The sequence below is a fragment of the Takifugu flavidus genome, chromosome 4 (assembly GCF_003711565.1).
Source record: "Takifugu flavidus isolate HTHZ2018 chromosome 4, ASM371156v2, whole genome shotgun sequence".
In the NCBI taxonomy this organism is placed as follows: Eukaryota; Metazoa; Chordata; class Actinopteri; order Tetraodontiformes; family Tetraodontidae; genus Takifugu; species Takifugu flavidus.
The window spans coordinates 7,992,544-8,007,766 of NC_079523.1; the positions used below are offsets into that span (position 1 = coordinate 7,992,544).

General features: G+C 44.8%; 1 protein-coding gene across 1 annotated transcript in view; it reads left to right on the forward strand.

Moving 5' to 3' along the window:
* Window positions 1–15,223, forward strand: part of atg7 (ATG7 autophagy related 7 homolog (S. cerevisiae)) — a 29,336-nt gene that overhangs the window by 7,708 nt on the left and 6,405 nt on the right. Inside the window, exons 14-18 of the mRNA XM_057029086.1 lie at window positions 408–653; window positions 756–871; window positions 1,709–1,784; window positions 3,782–3,862; window positions 8,150–8,272. Coding sequence (XP_056885066.1) covers window positions 408–653; window positions 756–871; window positions 1,709–1,784; window positions 3,782–3,862; window positions 8,150–8,272 — 642 coding nt within the window. The remainder of the gene's footprint in view (window positions 1–407; window positions 654–755; window positions 872–1,708; window positions 1,785–3,781; window positions 3,863–8,149; window positions 8,273–15,223) is intronic.

Consider the following 15,223-nt stretch of genomic DNA (forward strand, 5'->3'; position numbering starts at 1 on the left):
CTGCTGTAGCCCTTCTTTGTCAAGGTTCCATATTTTGTGCCTTCAGAGATATTTTCTTCTTTTTTTTTTTTAAACAGTCTCTGTAAACTCGAAAGGTGGTTCAAAATCACGAGGGTATTGAGTTGCAGCCATGTGATTGGCTGATTATTTATCCGTGTTAAGAAGCAGCTGATCAGGTGGCTGGTGAGTGCAGATAGCAGCCTCTCGGTGTTTCTTGTTTTTCCTGAACAGTTCATTTGGTTTTCCAATGATTTTCTTTCCAATGAAACATGATTGCCTGCCTCCCAAACTGATTAAACAAACTATTTGGGTAATTGAGTCTGCTTCTATGTGAGCAATGAAAAAATATTGCATTTCGTACTCATTACCGTGTATTTATTTTGTAACTGGAGTATTTCCCTTCACAGCTTGTGGTAAATGCAGCTCTTGGCTTTGACACGTTTGTTGTGATGCGTCACGGCCTGAAGAAGCCCCCCGCGACTCTGAGCGTTTCTGCAGGCCCGGACTCATCTCCTTCCTGTTCTTCCGCTTCGTCTTCATCGTCCACACCAGCTGGGGGGGCAGCTTCTTTTTCAGGATCGTCTCTCTTCTCCAACATTCCCGGACACAAGCTGGGATGTTACTTCTGTAATGATGTTGTGGCCCCAGGAGATGTGAGGGAAACGCACCATAGCTTATTTCTGAGTAAAACTGTATTCACTATTTTTTTCAATCTATACCTGATATTTTGTTTTTGTTGCTGACGTTGTTACCAGTCGACCAGGGATCGGACGCTAGATCAGCAGTGCACGGTCAGCAGACCAGGTCTGGCCATGATAGCGGGAGCGCTGGCTGTGGAGATGATGGTGTCCATCCTGCAGCATAGCGAAGGGTGAGCAGACATAGCTCTGTCACCTCTCATGTGCTATAGCCAGCTGTCTCCACCTTTTGCACATGTTGCGTTTCCTTAGATGATGAAAGAGGCTAGGTTGGAAGCTGAGTAGTGACTCTTGTGGCTTCATTGTTCATGCTTTACCCGCTGACATGCTTCTGACCGAGAGGCACTTTCAGACTGCAGTCCAGCTCCCCGAGTTAAGATGTGCCTGAAGAATTATGTTTCCTGCAAAACCTTTTAGGCTGTTAAGACTCCTTCTGATGATGGAGCTCCAGCTGTGAGACCTGGCATTCTCTCATGTTCAACGTTTTAGATTTTAACAAGCCTGTGTTCTTGCTAACGCAGTTTCTTGCAACCTTGGATAAGATCATATCTTCTTTCCCCGCTGTGCTTCAAGCAGCTACAGAGAATTTTTCGCAAAGTGGCTAAAGGAACAGTCGGAATAGAGCAAATGGGCTTTTCCCTAGCTGCATATTTCCTTCCCCCTTTTTTAAAAATACACGCAGACTTTCCTCGTTTCTTTTGTTCCACCTTCTTTCTCTTTTTAAACAATCGGTCACGAGAATTGGATAAAAGTTTATTAGTTTATCAACCTGGTTAAATAAGCAGAAAATGTGTGCATGGTCAGTGTTTTATACCGTAATGTTTTAGATTTAATGTAAAATGTACAGTACATACGTACACACTCATATATGTATATTACTGTAGATTGGAAAAATTCAGAAATTTACTCATTTTCTTAACTTAATTTCTATCCAACAGGGAAAATCCCTCTCACATTGTGTCTCGACCGGCATGTTCTGTAATCCTCCTTCTGTCTTTCTCCACCATCAGAGGCTACGCCGTGGCCAGCAGCAGTGATGACAGAATGAACGAACCACCCACCTCTCTCGGTCTGGTGCCGCATCAGGTCAGACACTCGCTCAACTGCTACTTTCACGCACTTTCTGCTCTTTTGTTTTGTCCAAATCAATCGCTTCTGTTGTCACAAACTGATGTAATTGTTCGGCTCGAAGGAGATTTTTCAGGACCACACTTTCTTCATGCAACGTCCACACGAATGCATTGACAGGTCTGAGTCTTATGTAGAAGAATATAGCCTCACCCTGTTTACTTTCACCTGGAGAAGAGACAAATATGAATTCAGTGCTGGCAAATGTGTCAGTCTTGTGTAAAGCATCCATTTTCCAGACTCCACCTCTCCACTAACAGGCACTAGAGTGTGTAATCAGAACTAATTATCATCACGTGTGTTCATATCTAGATATAAAATGAAGGTGTGGTATATGAAGCTGAGGAAATCCTCATCATTTAAAAGGTTTGCTGTTTGCTGGGGAAAGTGTAATTAGTATAATGGGAATGATAATGATGCAGTCTGGACTGGGAGATCACCCGGCAGTAAAAGAGGAGCTGCTCTGCAGCTGCACAGGCTGCGTCCTTCTGCTGTTTTTTCACATGTGCAGTGATGATAAAGATGCAAATAGACTCATTATCACCCTGAGATTGCCTGACTTGTCTGCTGGCTGTGACATTTCAGCCGAACGATCCACATAAAAATGGCATGCAATGTGTGAGTGTGTGCGTGGAGGAGGGAGGGGGGTGGCGGCGACAGGCTGTTTCTGTGTTGACATGTTTGAGCAATTTACTTTTTGACTTTTAGCTCCTTCAGGTTTATCCCTGACGTTTCTTGTGGCGTCACTTAAGAGGTTTACAGCAAATCCACGTTATTTTCAAATGCATCTTGAGCTGACCTACTGTCCAGGTTTTCCTGGTCTAATGGATGGGAAACACCCACCACATTGGAAAAACATCGAAACAATAATCCCATAGATCTTGTGCACCAGTGGCCTTGTCCTCTATAGACATTAGCCACTAATAATTACAGCCATCAAATGACCGGTATTATATTTAATCCGCAGAGTTTATCTTGGCTCTCTGTAGGTTTTGCACTGATCTGCTCGTGTCTGTCTCACTTGCCCACGCGCATCCTTTGGGCTGAGTCACAGACTCACTTCCCCTGACATTTAACTGCTCACGTGCTTCCCGTGGCCACTTTACTTCTCCTGCTCGTGATTGTCTGCTCCTCATCTCTCTTTCCTTCATCCCGGGTGACGTCTGAGTGTTATCTGTCCAGCGATGTTCAAGAGCAGAAGCCTTAAGCTTCTTTTTGTGGAATGGAACTGTTTTATCTGACTAACTTTGTTTCAATCAATGGTACTTTATTGAATGTGCGTGGAGATGTTGCAGCCTGTTCACCCCGACATTCTCAGCTGGGATGGATTTTATTTAAACTGCTGATTGAAAAACTCCTTTTCCACAAGAAATGTTTGATGTATGTGCCGCCACGAGAACTTTGGAGCCAGGATGTTCTTTCATACTCTGGTCCAAGTGCGTCACTCGAACGTTATTCAGGAGTGTTTATTAAGAGAAAGAAACAGGAAGATGTGACCATGAGAAGGCAATGAGGGATTGGGAGAAATAGTTTTATGTAGCTCAACCACGCAAAACCCCATTACACTGACAAGGTAAACTAAACCATTAAGATATTCAATAAATAATATATTTAAGTCCTCATAGTTAATTAACGTGGGCCCTGTTACAGTTGTAGTTCAATTATAGGAATAAATATAGCTGAACGATACATACAATGCTGCGTCTTTGGCGCCAGGGGGCGCTCTCATATTGCTTTTAAAATAAAGTACTGTATCATTGAACTTAATTATTTCCTGCAGTATAAAAAAACAAGTAAAGCCTTTGTACATATACCTCATCCCCCTTGCTACTTGTTTAAATATTGTATAGTCTGTTACATGATGAGGTAAACATTTTGTTCTATAATTGGAATTTACAGATTAGTGAATAGAGTGTGTTATGTCACTTTCTGATGTGTTGATTCTTCTTTCACAGATTCGAGGCTTTCTTTCAAGGTTTGACAACGTCCTGCCAGCCAGCCTGGCCTTTGACAAATGCACCGCCTGCTCAGCCACTGTAAGTAGATCATGTTACCTGCGGGCATTTCAGAGTCACTGATTCACAACTCCTAAATCTCACCTCAGACGCTCACCTGATGAGACGTGATTTGCTGATAGGAACATGTTACTGTTTTGAAATGGAATTTCCAGTTCTAGCAGGGAGAGCTGATTCCTGACATTGATGGTTCTCCATATTCATTCAGTGGAACTGGGCTGAAATGTTTCTGAGGAACAGGGAGCGTAAGCAAATCCTAAGAAAAGCAGTTTAACCCATATGGTAATCATCTAGAGGCGGTTGCTTATTGATGTCCGTGATTGTTGTAGGAGTGGGGCTTCCACCGCTGCTGAGCGTATGCGTGTGTACGTGTTGTTGAAAGGCCCCCGTATCTAAGATCTGCCATCATCATCATCGCCGGGGTGGGAGAAATTACCCCTGTGGCTTTTCAGCACATTATTACTGGTCCACAGCCAACTTGGCCAATCGTGGTCCCAGGTGGTCTTGTGTTTCCCAGCGTCCAGAGTTGTGATTGGTTCCATTAATGTAAGACCAGGAAGGGGGAGGGTCAACCACAACTGAGAAGGAGAAAGTTTTTTTTCCTTAAAAGAGGGGGGGAGGGTTGTAAGGGAGGAAGTGCAGGGCTGAAGAAAGGGTGTTGTGATGAGTGGAAGGCTCGTTCTCTCTCTCCCTCTTTCTCCGCGGATCTCAATGCCGTCTTTGTATCTATAAAGAGGTCATAAAACACCAGATCTATCACTTTCATGTGAAGGTCGAGCGAGACACACACGGGGGAAGAAAGCAAGAAAAAAACATTGGGGGGTTGGGGCAGTCGTTGCTCTGCTCGCTCTCTAAAAGTTTTCTCCACCTCCCCTGCTCATGGAGGAAAAGAGAAAAGTTCCAGCCCATCATAAGGTGTCACGTTTCTGCCCGTGTGACCGATGAGATTACTTGGTCTGAGTGGAGGGTTCGTGGGCCGGGACGGGGTTCGGAGAAGAGCTTGTGTAGTGAGGAATAATGAACAACAGTGGAGACGAAAGATGATCCCTGACTGAAATTAGTGAATCTGTGCATCCCACCCACACCTTGACCCCCCCCCCCCCCTCTCTCTGCTTTACATTTTATGTGCCTTTTTCCTCTTTCTTCTGCGTATGAGTCTTCTCTTCTTTCACTTCTGCCTTGTTCTCTAATCTCTCACCCTCTTTCCCTTTTTGGACGCCGTCCCACATGTGTATCCCTCCGTCCATTTCTCACTCCACTCACTGTAGAGTGTGTGTGTGTGTGTGTGTGTGTGTGACAGTCTGTGTGTATTCCTGCTGGAGTCAGCTGTGTGCTGCCAGGTCACTATGGAAACAAAACAATTTGGCCCCTGTCTGGGCTGGAGTAGTTCCTGTAGAGTTGGGGCTTTTTTCAGCGCGGGTTTGTGTGTGTGTGTGTGTGTGTGTGTGTGTGTGCATGTCTGTGTGTGTGCATGTGTGTGCGTAAATCAAGATCGTAAATCACAGCCGACATGGCTTCATTTTACACTGTGCCAGACACTTTCTACTGCAACTGTACTACTGCTACCAAACGTTCTGCCACTATTGTCAATAAGAAAACAGCTTTTTTTGTTTTGCATTTGTACTATGTGGCTTTAAAACCTGCGTTCAATAAACTTGTCACATGTAAATAAGCTGCCCTCTCTCTCAGATTTAAGGGAGTTTTATGGACCTATTGTGGCCAAACCTGGAACTGCAATTACATTCACACTGTCACGTGTTGTATCCCCCCTCCCAGAGTAGAGGTTGCCAGTTAGGGTGTCAGATCCAGCACGAACATCTACTACAGGGAGCTACAATGGCAAGCCACGAGTCACACGCTGTAAATTTATGCTTCACGCCGGATGGTCCGTGCCTCGATTAATCAGAATTAAGTTAGACAAACTTAGCTGAAACTTTCCTGTCCAAAAGAAAACGAGCAACTTTGGAGTCGGTCTTCAAAATTCTTCTCTTTCAGTCGTCTCCATCTTTCAAAGGCCTCTCCTACACAGGTCATTGTTTTGTTTCAGACTTTGTCGTGACCTTGTTGGGAATTATAACAAGGCCTTTTCGGTCTAGTAGCGTCAGATATTTGTGATCCGAAACAATTGTATCTGCAGCTCAGTGGTGACCTGATGCAGAAACGCTAATGAATTAGCGATGTGGGGATCGGTGGAGGGCGGAGCTACAGACCAAAATACAAAACGTAAACATTATTGATGGGCTGACACTTCGCGTCTGATGAGAATATTCTGGCTAGACTAGTGGTGTCAGTGATCTAAGCATTCGAAATGAACATTAACTTCTTTAAAGTCTGCTGACAGATCAAGGCCATTTTATTACGACTTAAAATAAATTTCTTACTTATAGCTGGGATTTGCTAACATGTTCTTTTTTAATTATATTGGTATGAATGGGCCTGGACACTGCCTTCATTCACATTCATTTAATTTAACTTGATGTTGATTTATTAACAGCAAACAGATGGCAGAGTTGTTTATTATGGCTGACATCCTCGTGATATCACTTAAATGTAAAAAGACTTTTGGGACCAGAAACATGAAAAAGAAAACAAAAATTGGCTAGTTATTGAAATAACACACCAACATTGCGCATGCTATCATAACATACTCTAGTCTGGCGCTTTGTGCACTTTTAACCACACATTTGTGATGAGTTTTCCTGGAACTCCAGCTGATTTTTCCCAGAAGCCCATATGGAATGAGTCAGTTGGAAGTCTTTGCATTTTCAAAGGCAAATGTGTAACAGTGTTCATGTTAACACAGGAAGTCCAGACCGCTGAATCACCAGGAGCATTTTACTCACATATTTAAGGATTTTAAATCTGAAAATCAGTGGTGTTGATCTGTGTTCTACAGGACTGTCAGTCTGAAACATGCACTGCACGCAGCACTACAAACACTCTCCTTCAGTATTTGGCCTGATTCTAGGTTTTTGTGTCACTTCAGGCCAGATTGATTTATTTAGTTGACATATGTGTACTTTTCAAAACATTTTAAATGAGAAAAGACTTTTTTTTTCAATTAAATACCAGACTTGTTTACTGCCAACACACCTGCAACAATAAGTTGGCCCAGAAGTAAAACACCGAGTGATGCTGCAACACATTCCAGGATCCTGCATTTTGGTCTTTAGTGCTGTTGCCGGTGACACGAGTAAAGCTTCTCGGACTTTAATTCACGCCTTCTCGCCCCTCATCTGTGAGGTCCCTCAGGGCTCCATCACAGGTCTTTCACTTTTTAAATTGTCATTTCTAGGTCTCCTGATCTAGATTTGCTTGATCTCATCTAATATATGTTTTGAAAGTAATTTACTTCACAGTAGTCCACATAGCTCCATATGATCTGTTGACCCCCCAATCTCTAACACACACACACACACACACACACACACACAGCAAGCTCTCCTTCTTTGATGGTTTAAGTCATTAAGTTATTATTTTAAATAGAATCCACAAACAACTTCAAAACCCCAGATGAGATTCATGCGGTTCTGAGCGGAAGGAAGCGTTTTAACACGTGTGTACTCTCTGTCACGAGTGTCTAAATACTGGATGTGTAGGACTTCAGCTACTCCAGATGTGGATGACTGCATGTTGAGAGCTAACTTAATAGTAGTCATTTACTTCATACCTCAAACCTCAAACTGAAACAAGAACTGTACCTATAGCAGAGTTCAGTCCTCTAACCTGTCTCTGTATTCATTCATTTATTAAAACACAACAGTATCAAAGCTATCATGTTGCTGCCTGTTGTCATGGGCAGCTCTGTTTGCACAGATTCTTTTTTTTTAGTTTGGGCTTGTTGTCGTGTGTAATGGATCCCATCGATGGGAGCAGGGAATGAATAGCATAAAAGATGGCGAAAAGAGGTTTTAACCACAGGAAGGGCGGCTCGGTTTGTATTGTGTGCAGTGTGTCTGGCACCAAGGCTCGACGCCAGGTTAGTCTGCAGACCTGCCACACACACACACACACACACACACACGGAGTGTTGTGTCTGAGGCAGAGGAAACCCTACACCTGTTGAACATCCGTGTGGGCTCTGTGTAGACCTGAGTTGTGCACCTCTGCTTCTGTGGTGCTGAAGCACAGCGAGGACGGAGCATTGCGTGCTTTAATATCAGTTGTTTTTGTTCTTTTTTGAGCAAGCATCACCCAGTCGGTGTCCTCTTGTCAGAAGCAGTGAGCAACTTTGTAACCAAACACACTCAGAATTGTGACGAATAAGACGCATGTGCTGTTATTTACATGAAACATTCTCTCCTTCAGGTTTTGGACCACTATGAGAGAGAAGGCTTCAGCTTCCTGTCCAAGGTCTTTAATTCTTCCCACTCCTTCCTGGAAGACCTGACAGGCCTGACGCTGTTGCATCAGGAGACACAGGCGGCGGAGGTAAGTCAACACAGGAGATGTATGGTGGAGAAGAACGGAACAAGAGACGAGGCCTCGATAATGAGCAGAGACACGGACATATTTAACCGTGCCACTTTTGTAGACTTTTGAAAACTTGCTTCAATTGATTTATTTTTCCACAAATGTGTAATACACCATTAATTAAAAGCGATACGTTTTCCCTGTTAATTGTCGGCATAGCAACGTACTGTTTAGCACAACAGGAGCGACCACAAATGTGGAGAAGACGCGGTGGAGCGTGGATGCTTTTCCTCAGTCCTCCCTCCTGACATGGGACAGAGGGAGTGGAGGGAGAGACAGAAACTGTGTGGGCGTGGGGTTAGGTCTGCTCCCGTAGAACTGTGGGAAAATCCCATGTGTTCTCTTCACCAAACCTAATCGGAACACACTGGTGGAGGAGGGGAGGAGAGGAAAGCGAGCAAAGCAAGATGGGGGGGGAAAACCCGAGCGTTGGTTTGGAGAAAAGCAGAGCGAGATGAGAAAGTGATTTCTGAAAACAAATGAAGCTCTCTTCTTTCCCGCTGTCTCCCGAGGCCCCTCTTCTTTTCCCTCCCTCTACTCCCAGTCATTTTCTCTGTCTCCCGCAGTTACTCCTCCCTGCTCCTCTGCGTCGGAGAGTCTGTTTTGATTGCGGGGTTGTTTTTATTGCCCCCTCCACCAGCGCCAGGAGTCGCAGCGCCTGTTTTCTGTACACAGATTAGCTATTCTGCAATCTGGAGGGCAACTCTTCACCATTTCCCCGTTTCTAGGAAAAGACAGAACTTTTCCCCTGCTTGTGAAACCATATTATTACCTTTTTCATGTGGTTAGCCGCTCCAAACAGGCCTGCAGTTCATTTTGGGTCTATACTTCATGTTTCAAGATGTACTGACCCGGAATAATGACGATTCTCAGTTGAGAAATTAGGGGTTGGAAGAGTCTGTAAGAAGTTAGCTCAGGACAGATGACGTTTGTCACTTTCAGTGGCTTAAATAACGACTTAACTAATGAAATTACCCAAAGCCAGACTTTTGCAAAGGCTGTGATTTATTTTTATGAAGTTAAAATAATGAAAATGATATGGTGTATAAATATTGAACTGCTGCTTACATTTAGCCTAAAATACTTTATTTGCATAACGAATATTATTCCTGCAGCGTCGTCTGCGCTCCTAAAACCATGGTGGTGATATCATTACTGTGTGTGCGCTGGAGAGTGTGTGACCACTTTTTTCATCACCAGATAGTTGTAGTATGTACTTAAGGACTATTCTAGACTTTGTAACCCGAGAACTACTTTTTATGCCCTCACCACAAGGTTTTGGGGGAGTTCAGGCTTGGTTAACGTTTATACTGACAGAAAGCTCTGTTTGTGTGTGTGTGTGTGCGTGGGAGAGAGAGAGAGCACTTTTCAATCTGAAAAGTGCCTTTTTGAGCTCTCATTTCACACTCTGTGTTACTATGAATCCAGTAAATTTGATGGCTGTTTTTGTAGTTTATCCAGGATTTGTCTTTTTTTTGGAAGTTTATGAAATATATAGTTCTACGATTGGTGCTTGTGGAAAGATATCGCAGAATACCTTTTTTTTCCATTTTCCACATCAGTTTTACTGAAGGAAACCTCAAAAAATGAGAGAAGTCCTGGAGGTCCAGTTGCACAATCAGGCAGTCAAACACATTTACCGGTAACTGTTTTTAAAGTAGGAACACGCTGCTTTTTAATACTTTAGTGGCACGAAATGCAACCAGCTCTTAGACTGTGATTTGTAGATTGAGTTAGATCCTTCAGCTCAATGAGGCGCTGTGACCTGATGTCGGCGTGAGCAGACTTACATCAGTAGCTCCCAGGGATGTTGACAGGCACTGAATAAACTTGGGAAACTTTTTATTTTATTTATAATTTTAAGTGCACAAGCACATTTTTCTGCCTCTGGTTGTGAACTGCGTTCCAACTAGTGTAACCTCAAGTGATTTGTCCTTATCCTCCGCCGGCTTTTGAGACCGGATCCAGCCCCTCCCACACGCCGGTTCCAGTCAGGGCCTGATAAAGTCTATTAAGGTGATTGCTATCATACACTAATTGAGTCTCATTATGTTTCATACAGAATAGTTTTAGCAGGTTAACTGTTGTTTTCCGATTTTAGCTTTGAGTAGAGTTTGGAAATATCAAGATCTCTGGATCTACATCAGTGTTTGTCAGAAATGCTGTGACGGGTGCCCATGCCTCGTTTTAATTATTCATCATTTTCAGTTTATGTTGCCCTGTGTGGGTGAGTGTGTGTGTGTGTGTGTGTGCCTGCACATCCTGTCTCATTGTGAAAGCCCCACAGAGGACCCTCCTCTCAGCACAAAGAGCTGGTGTTCCACCTACTCCAGTCAGCTCTGCCAGTAAGTCACAAGATGAAGCATTAACACACTGGACTTGGAGAAGAATGTGTGACTTGTCACAGCTTATTTCAGGTTGGGTCTTATGACAGACCCCCCCCCCCAGTTGAGGCAAGTGAAGCCACTGCAATTGTAATATGCTGCTCATACCTTGCATTCATTTTTCCAGAGCTCTTTGGTGCCAGATTTTGTTTTTTACTGTGCTGAGCAACCGATTCGGCACTGAGTCCCACTGGACTTAGCGCGGAGCTGAATAACAAAGAGAGGGTTTGTGTTTTTGATAAGACGTCGAGGGTGTAACCTGCGCCTGTGCATCATCATCATCCCCTCGGTGTTTTTATTTTGAAATGAAATCATTCTGAAATTACCTCAATTTGCCCCTAATATTATGCGGGGCTTATTGGAACTGTTCTGTTTGCTCCACGCTGGCTTCAGGTCCAACCTGCTGCAGGCTCAGACCATTCGAGGCCACCACTCTTATAGCGCACAGAGGCAATGTTGTGTGAAACAGGAGGCGCTTGTGTTTGATAACAGTGTGCGCGCCATCATCTACCACAAATCATCACCTCGAGTTGTGTTAGTGCCCCGAGGGAGCGGAGGCTACGCAGCCACCCACGTCTCAGCTCTCCTCTGACCTACGTAAAACAGTGGGCTGCAGATAGGTGATTTACGTTCGTTGGCTCATCGGGGATACACAAGTGCACGGACGTATGAATGTACACACTCGCGGGAAAGCTCTCTCACCAGTCGTAAGCTTCTTTTTTTTTTGCTCTTTCTGGCTCTCTTCCTACTCACCCCCACACAAGCGCACACACACTCTCTTGAACGTCAGAGGGCCCCATGTATGTCAGGGCTTTATCCAAACACAGCTACGGTTGCTAAATGCTACAATTATTACCAGATGGAGCCAGGGAAAAAACATTAAGGCTGCTTTTTTCATTGGCACCCTGCACGCTCTCTTGTAAAACCAAGAGAGAGACAACGAGAGACCCTGGAATTGATTTAAAATGTAAACTCTACCAGTTTTCTCCAGCTACTGACTAAAAAGTCCTAAATGTTGCACATGTAGCATCAGCAGTAGTTTGTGTCTTTTTCACCGTTAAAGGAATCATTCTGAAGCAACGTTTTTGTCCTTTAATCCTCAAAATAAGCTTTTTTCATTCTATTATAGAGCAGAATGACGGGTGAGAATTGAATTTCACCGGTCAGGAATCCCGTATATTTGATGTCAAACAAGATTGTACAGCAGACAACTCGCATGTGATGGATCAGCGAATGAACCACGCGAGTGTCTGGGGTGTGACACAACTGGCCCTTCGGATTTCATGCAGGCTTGCTCTTTGAAAGCAGATGTTCTGCGTCCAGCCCTTGTCACATCCTAGGATCGCTTCTCATGTTTAATGTGTTTGGTGTCGCAAACTCTTTGCTTAAAATGTCAAGATGAGAAGCACAACACTGACAACTGATCCCAGCAGTGCATGATGGGACCCTTTAGTTGAAACGGACGGTGAAAATTGAAGTGTTTAGCCCAACAACATGTGGATCTACTTGACCACATCAGATCCATTATCCGACTCGTCAGTAAACATGCAAGACGTGTACGTTGGCGTCATCGTGTAACACTGCTGCTAAAGGTGTGTATTTATGTCCTTCATGTATGCTAGCTATGTCTGCTTGACATTAATGCACGGCTAATTTTAAGCTTGCGCTCCGCTTACAGCGACGTATGTCTGCGATGGACAGACACCTTCCTGTCTGGGCCCAGTTTCTCCCTCCGCATCGGCCCGTCACACATTTGCACACACATGCTCCATGCTATACATAGTCTACGCCCCGCTGAACCCCCTCAACTGAATTCAGAAGCTTTGTGCCACCCAGGGGTTTAACATATTGCCTCATTTTATAAACTCTGCACACGCTCTGCTGAATGTTTGAAGTTTTTACTGCCTACAGCATCGTCTTAACCATAAATGAAAACATTTACTGCATCGTATAGGAAAGTCAAAGCCTCAAAATTGATACAGTACCAACAATAAATATAGTGCACGCTAATATAAACGTCTATTCTGTCAGTGTCAGATACAGAGGTGACAGAGAGTGGCGTGATTCCTCTGTGCCAGCTCTGCTTTAATAATACACTTGGTCGCAGTTGAAGACGGGGACGTTTGAAGGCAGAGGGGATGTTGGGCTCCCAGGACAGCTGTCTCTAATCTTAAACATAGAGAGCTTTCATTAGGAATTACCAATCATCAATCAGCGGAGTCATTGTCATCGGTCATAATAAAGCCCAGGTTTCATCACCGCACAGGGAAGCCTGCGGCAGCCTCAATCCCGTGTGCGGCCCCTCGACCAGCTGACTGTGTGGACGGACAGACAGACGAGCAGGCAGACAGACAGACAACTGCAGCAGCTTCACTTGTGTCATCTAGTCATCTCTTCTTCCCCTCTGCTGGCTCTGAACCACTATTTTTGTATCTGTGTCAGCAGTGCACTTTTAGATCAGACGTGTACTCACCGATGCTTCACACGCATGCATGTCATTTTAAAAAAAGCCCTATATTTAGCATGTACAACTCCAATTGCATGTATATGTATGTAAGATGAACATTAACCCGTTCTTTGATAGTTGATGTTGACTTTCCATCCACTGCTGGTGGAATATGAATTAGAGTTGTAAGAAGGTCCAGGGAGCACCTCAGGAGAGGGAGAGAGGCAGCAACGCTGGCAAACTGGCTGGATTTGACTCTTAATAGGTGAAACTGGGAGAGAGACGGGAGTGAATGCTTTTTAGATGGACTAATTCTGCTCCAACACTGCAGAAGATATTTACTGTCTACTGTAAATATGCATAAACTTGCCAGTAATTCACAGACCACCATTGTAAGAAAATAATATTTTTTTTAAAAAAAGAACAGATTAACAGCTGTTCCACTGAGCTTGACTGGGCTTCTGCTGAAAGACAGAAGACGGACCTTTATTTTGAAAGTCTGCTTTTCCTGTTTGTCTTAGAACCACCTTTTAGCTACATAAATTTAGGAGGACTTTCACAATGTGTGTGTGTGTGTTTGTGCTTTGTAATATGCGCTTGAGTTAGGCTGTGAATTGACGGTGAGGGTTCAGATGAGGCCGAACAAATGATTTGAAGAAGGAACTAAAGTAAACAAAGGCCCCTTTTTTTGTTCGCGTACATGTTTGTGTGTCTCATAGCCTCATTCTTTTCTGCTTGGCTGGTCACAGGTAATCTGCCCTGGAGGTCTGGCCTGAAACACACACACACACACACACACACACACACACATACACACATCCTTATCTCTCCCCCCTGACGCCCCATCCAGCACATGGACAGCAGTGATAGCATCATGCCTCTGGTTCTCACGGACACACACACACACACACACACACACACACACACACACACCACACACACACACACACACGTGCAGATGTCGGTGCCCCCGTTTCAACCTCTGCATGTTCATTCAGTCGTTCCTCTCTCCTCGTTGACATGATGCATTTATGGCCACGGTTTATTTCCCAGAATTCTCTCTCACAGATGTGTTGATCAGTGACACTGAAGCTCCTCAGTGATGAAAGGCCGCCTCTCCAAGCACCAGATTCAGGGCTCGCCTCTGCTGCGGTTCACTCAGAGGCATCTCGCTCCGTGCTCAGGTGCACATGTGTAAATTGCGTGCACGAGAGCTTTTTATGGCGTCCGATTGTGCCTCTGACCACAGGCCTCTTGGCTGTGACTCCCAGCCCTAATTAAACCGGGGCAGGTCTGAACTGGCAGCACGTCCTCTGCAGTGGAAGTGTTGTTGCTGTTCGGGGGGGGCGCACGTTCCCAACGCTGCCTTAGATGGAGCGTAGACGTTTTAAAGCGTCATCGACCGGGGGAAAGTTCTCCTGGATCGTAAAGATGTTGCAACCGTTTAAAGGTGGAGGTCGTAAATCTCTGGTGATACGTTACCGGTGATATTTGGGTCACACGTACGAGAACCTCCAGTTATGAAACAATCGTGTGACTCAGACTGTTTTGATAACCTTCTACAGCCTACAGGAAGTGTGTCAGAAGGAAATGGGGGCCGGGGCCGGGGACCGGGGGGGCGGATTTAGAGAGAGAACAGAAAAGAAGCAGAAAATGATGAGGAAAATCTAACTTTTAAGAGAAAGCAGATCATTTAAGGTGTTTGATACGCAGAATGAGGGAGAATTTAAGGTTTGAGGGGTTGAACGAGCGCCAGAGGAGCAGAAACACTGAATGTGGAGATTGTTTTAAAGGTGAGGTCGCGCACGGAGAGCTGTCCTGACAGAGGACGAGCGAGTCTCAGCGTCTCGGGAGACAAACAGGACCCAGCTGTTGCTCCACAAGCCACCACACCCAGCCGTGAGAGGCCCCGTCTGTTGTTGTAGCTGGCTGATAGGACTCTGGGAGAACAGAGAGGAGGGCGGGGCGGCGGCGGCGGCGGCAGTCGAGTTCGACCGACTTAGATCAAAAGCGAAGAGAACTAGGGAAGAGGAGCAAGATCCACCCTCGCTTCAGGGCACGGGATGACCTGGGAAGAGG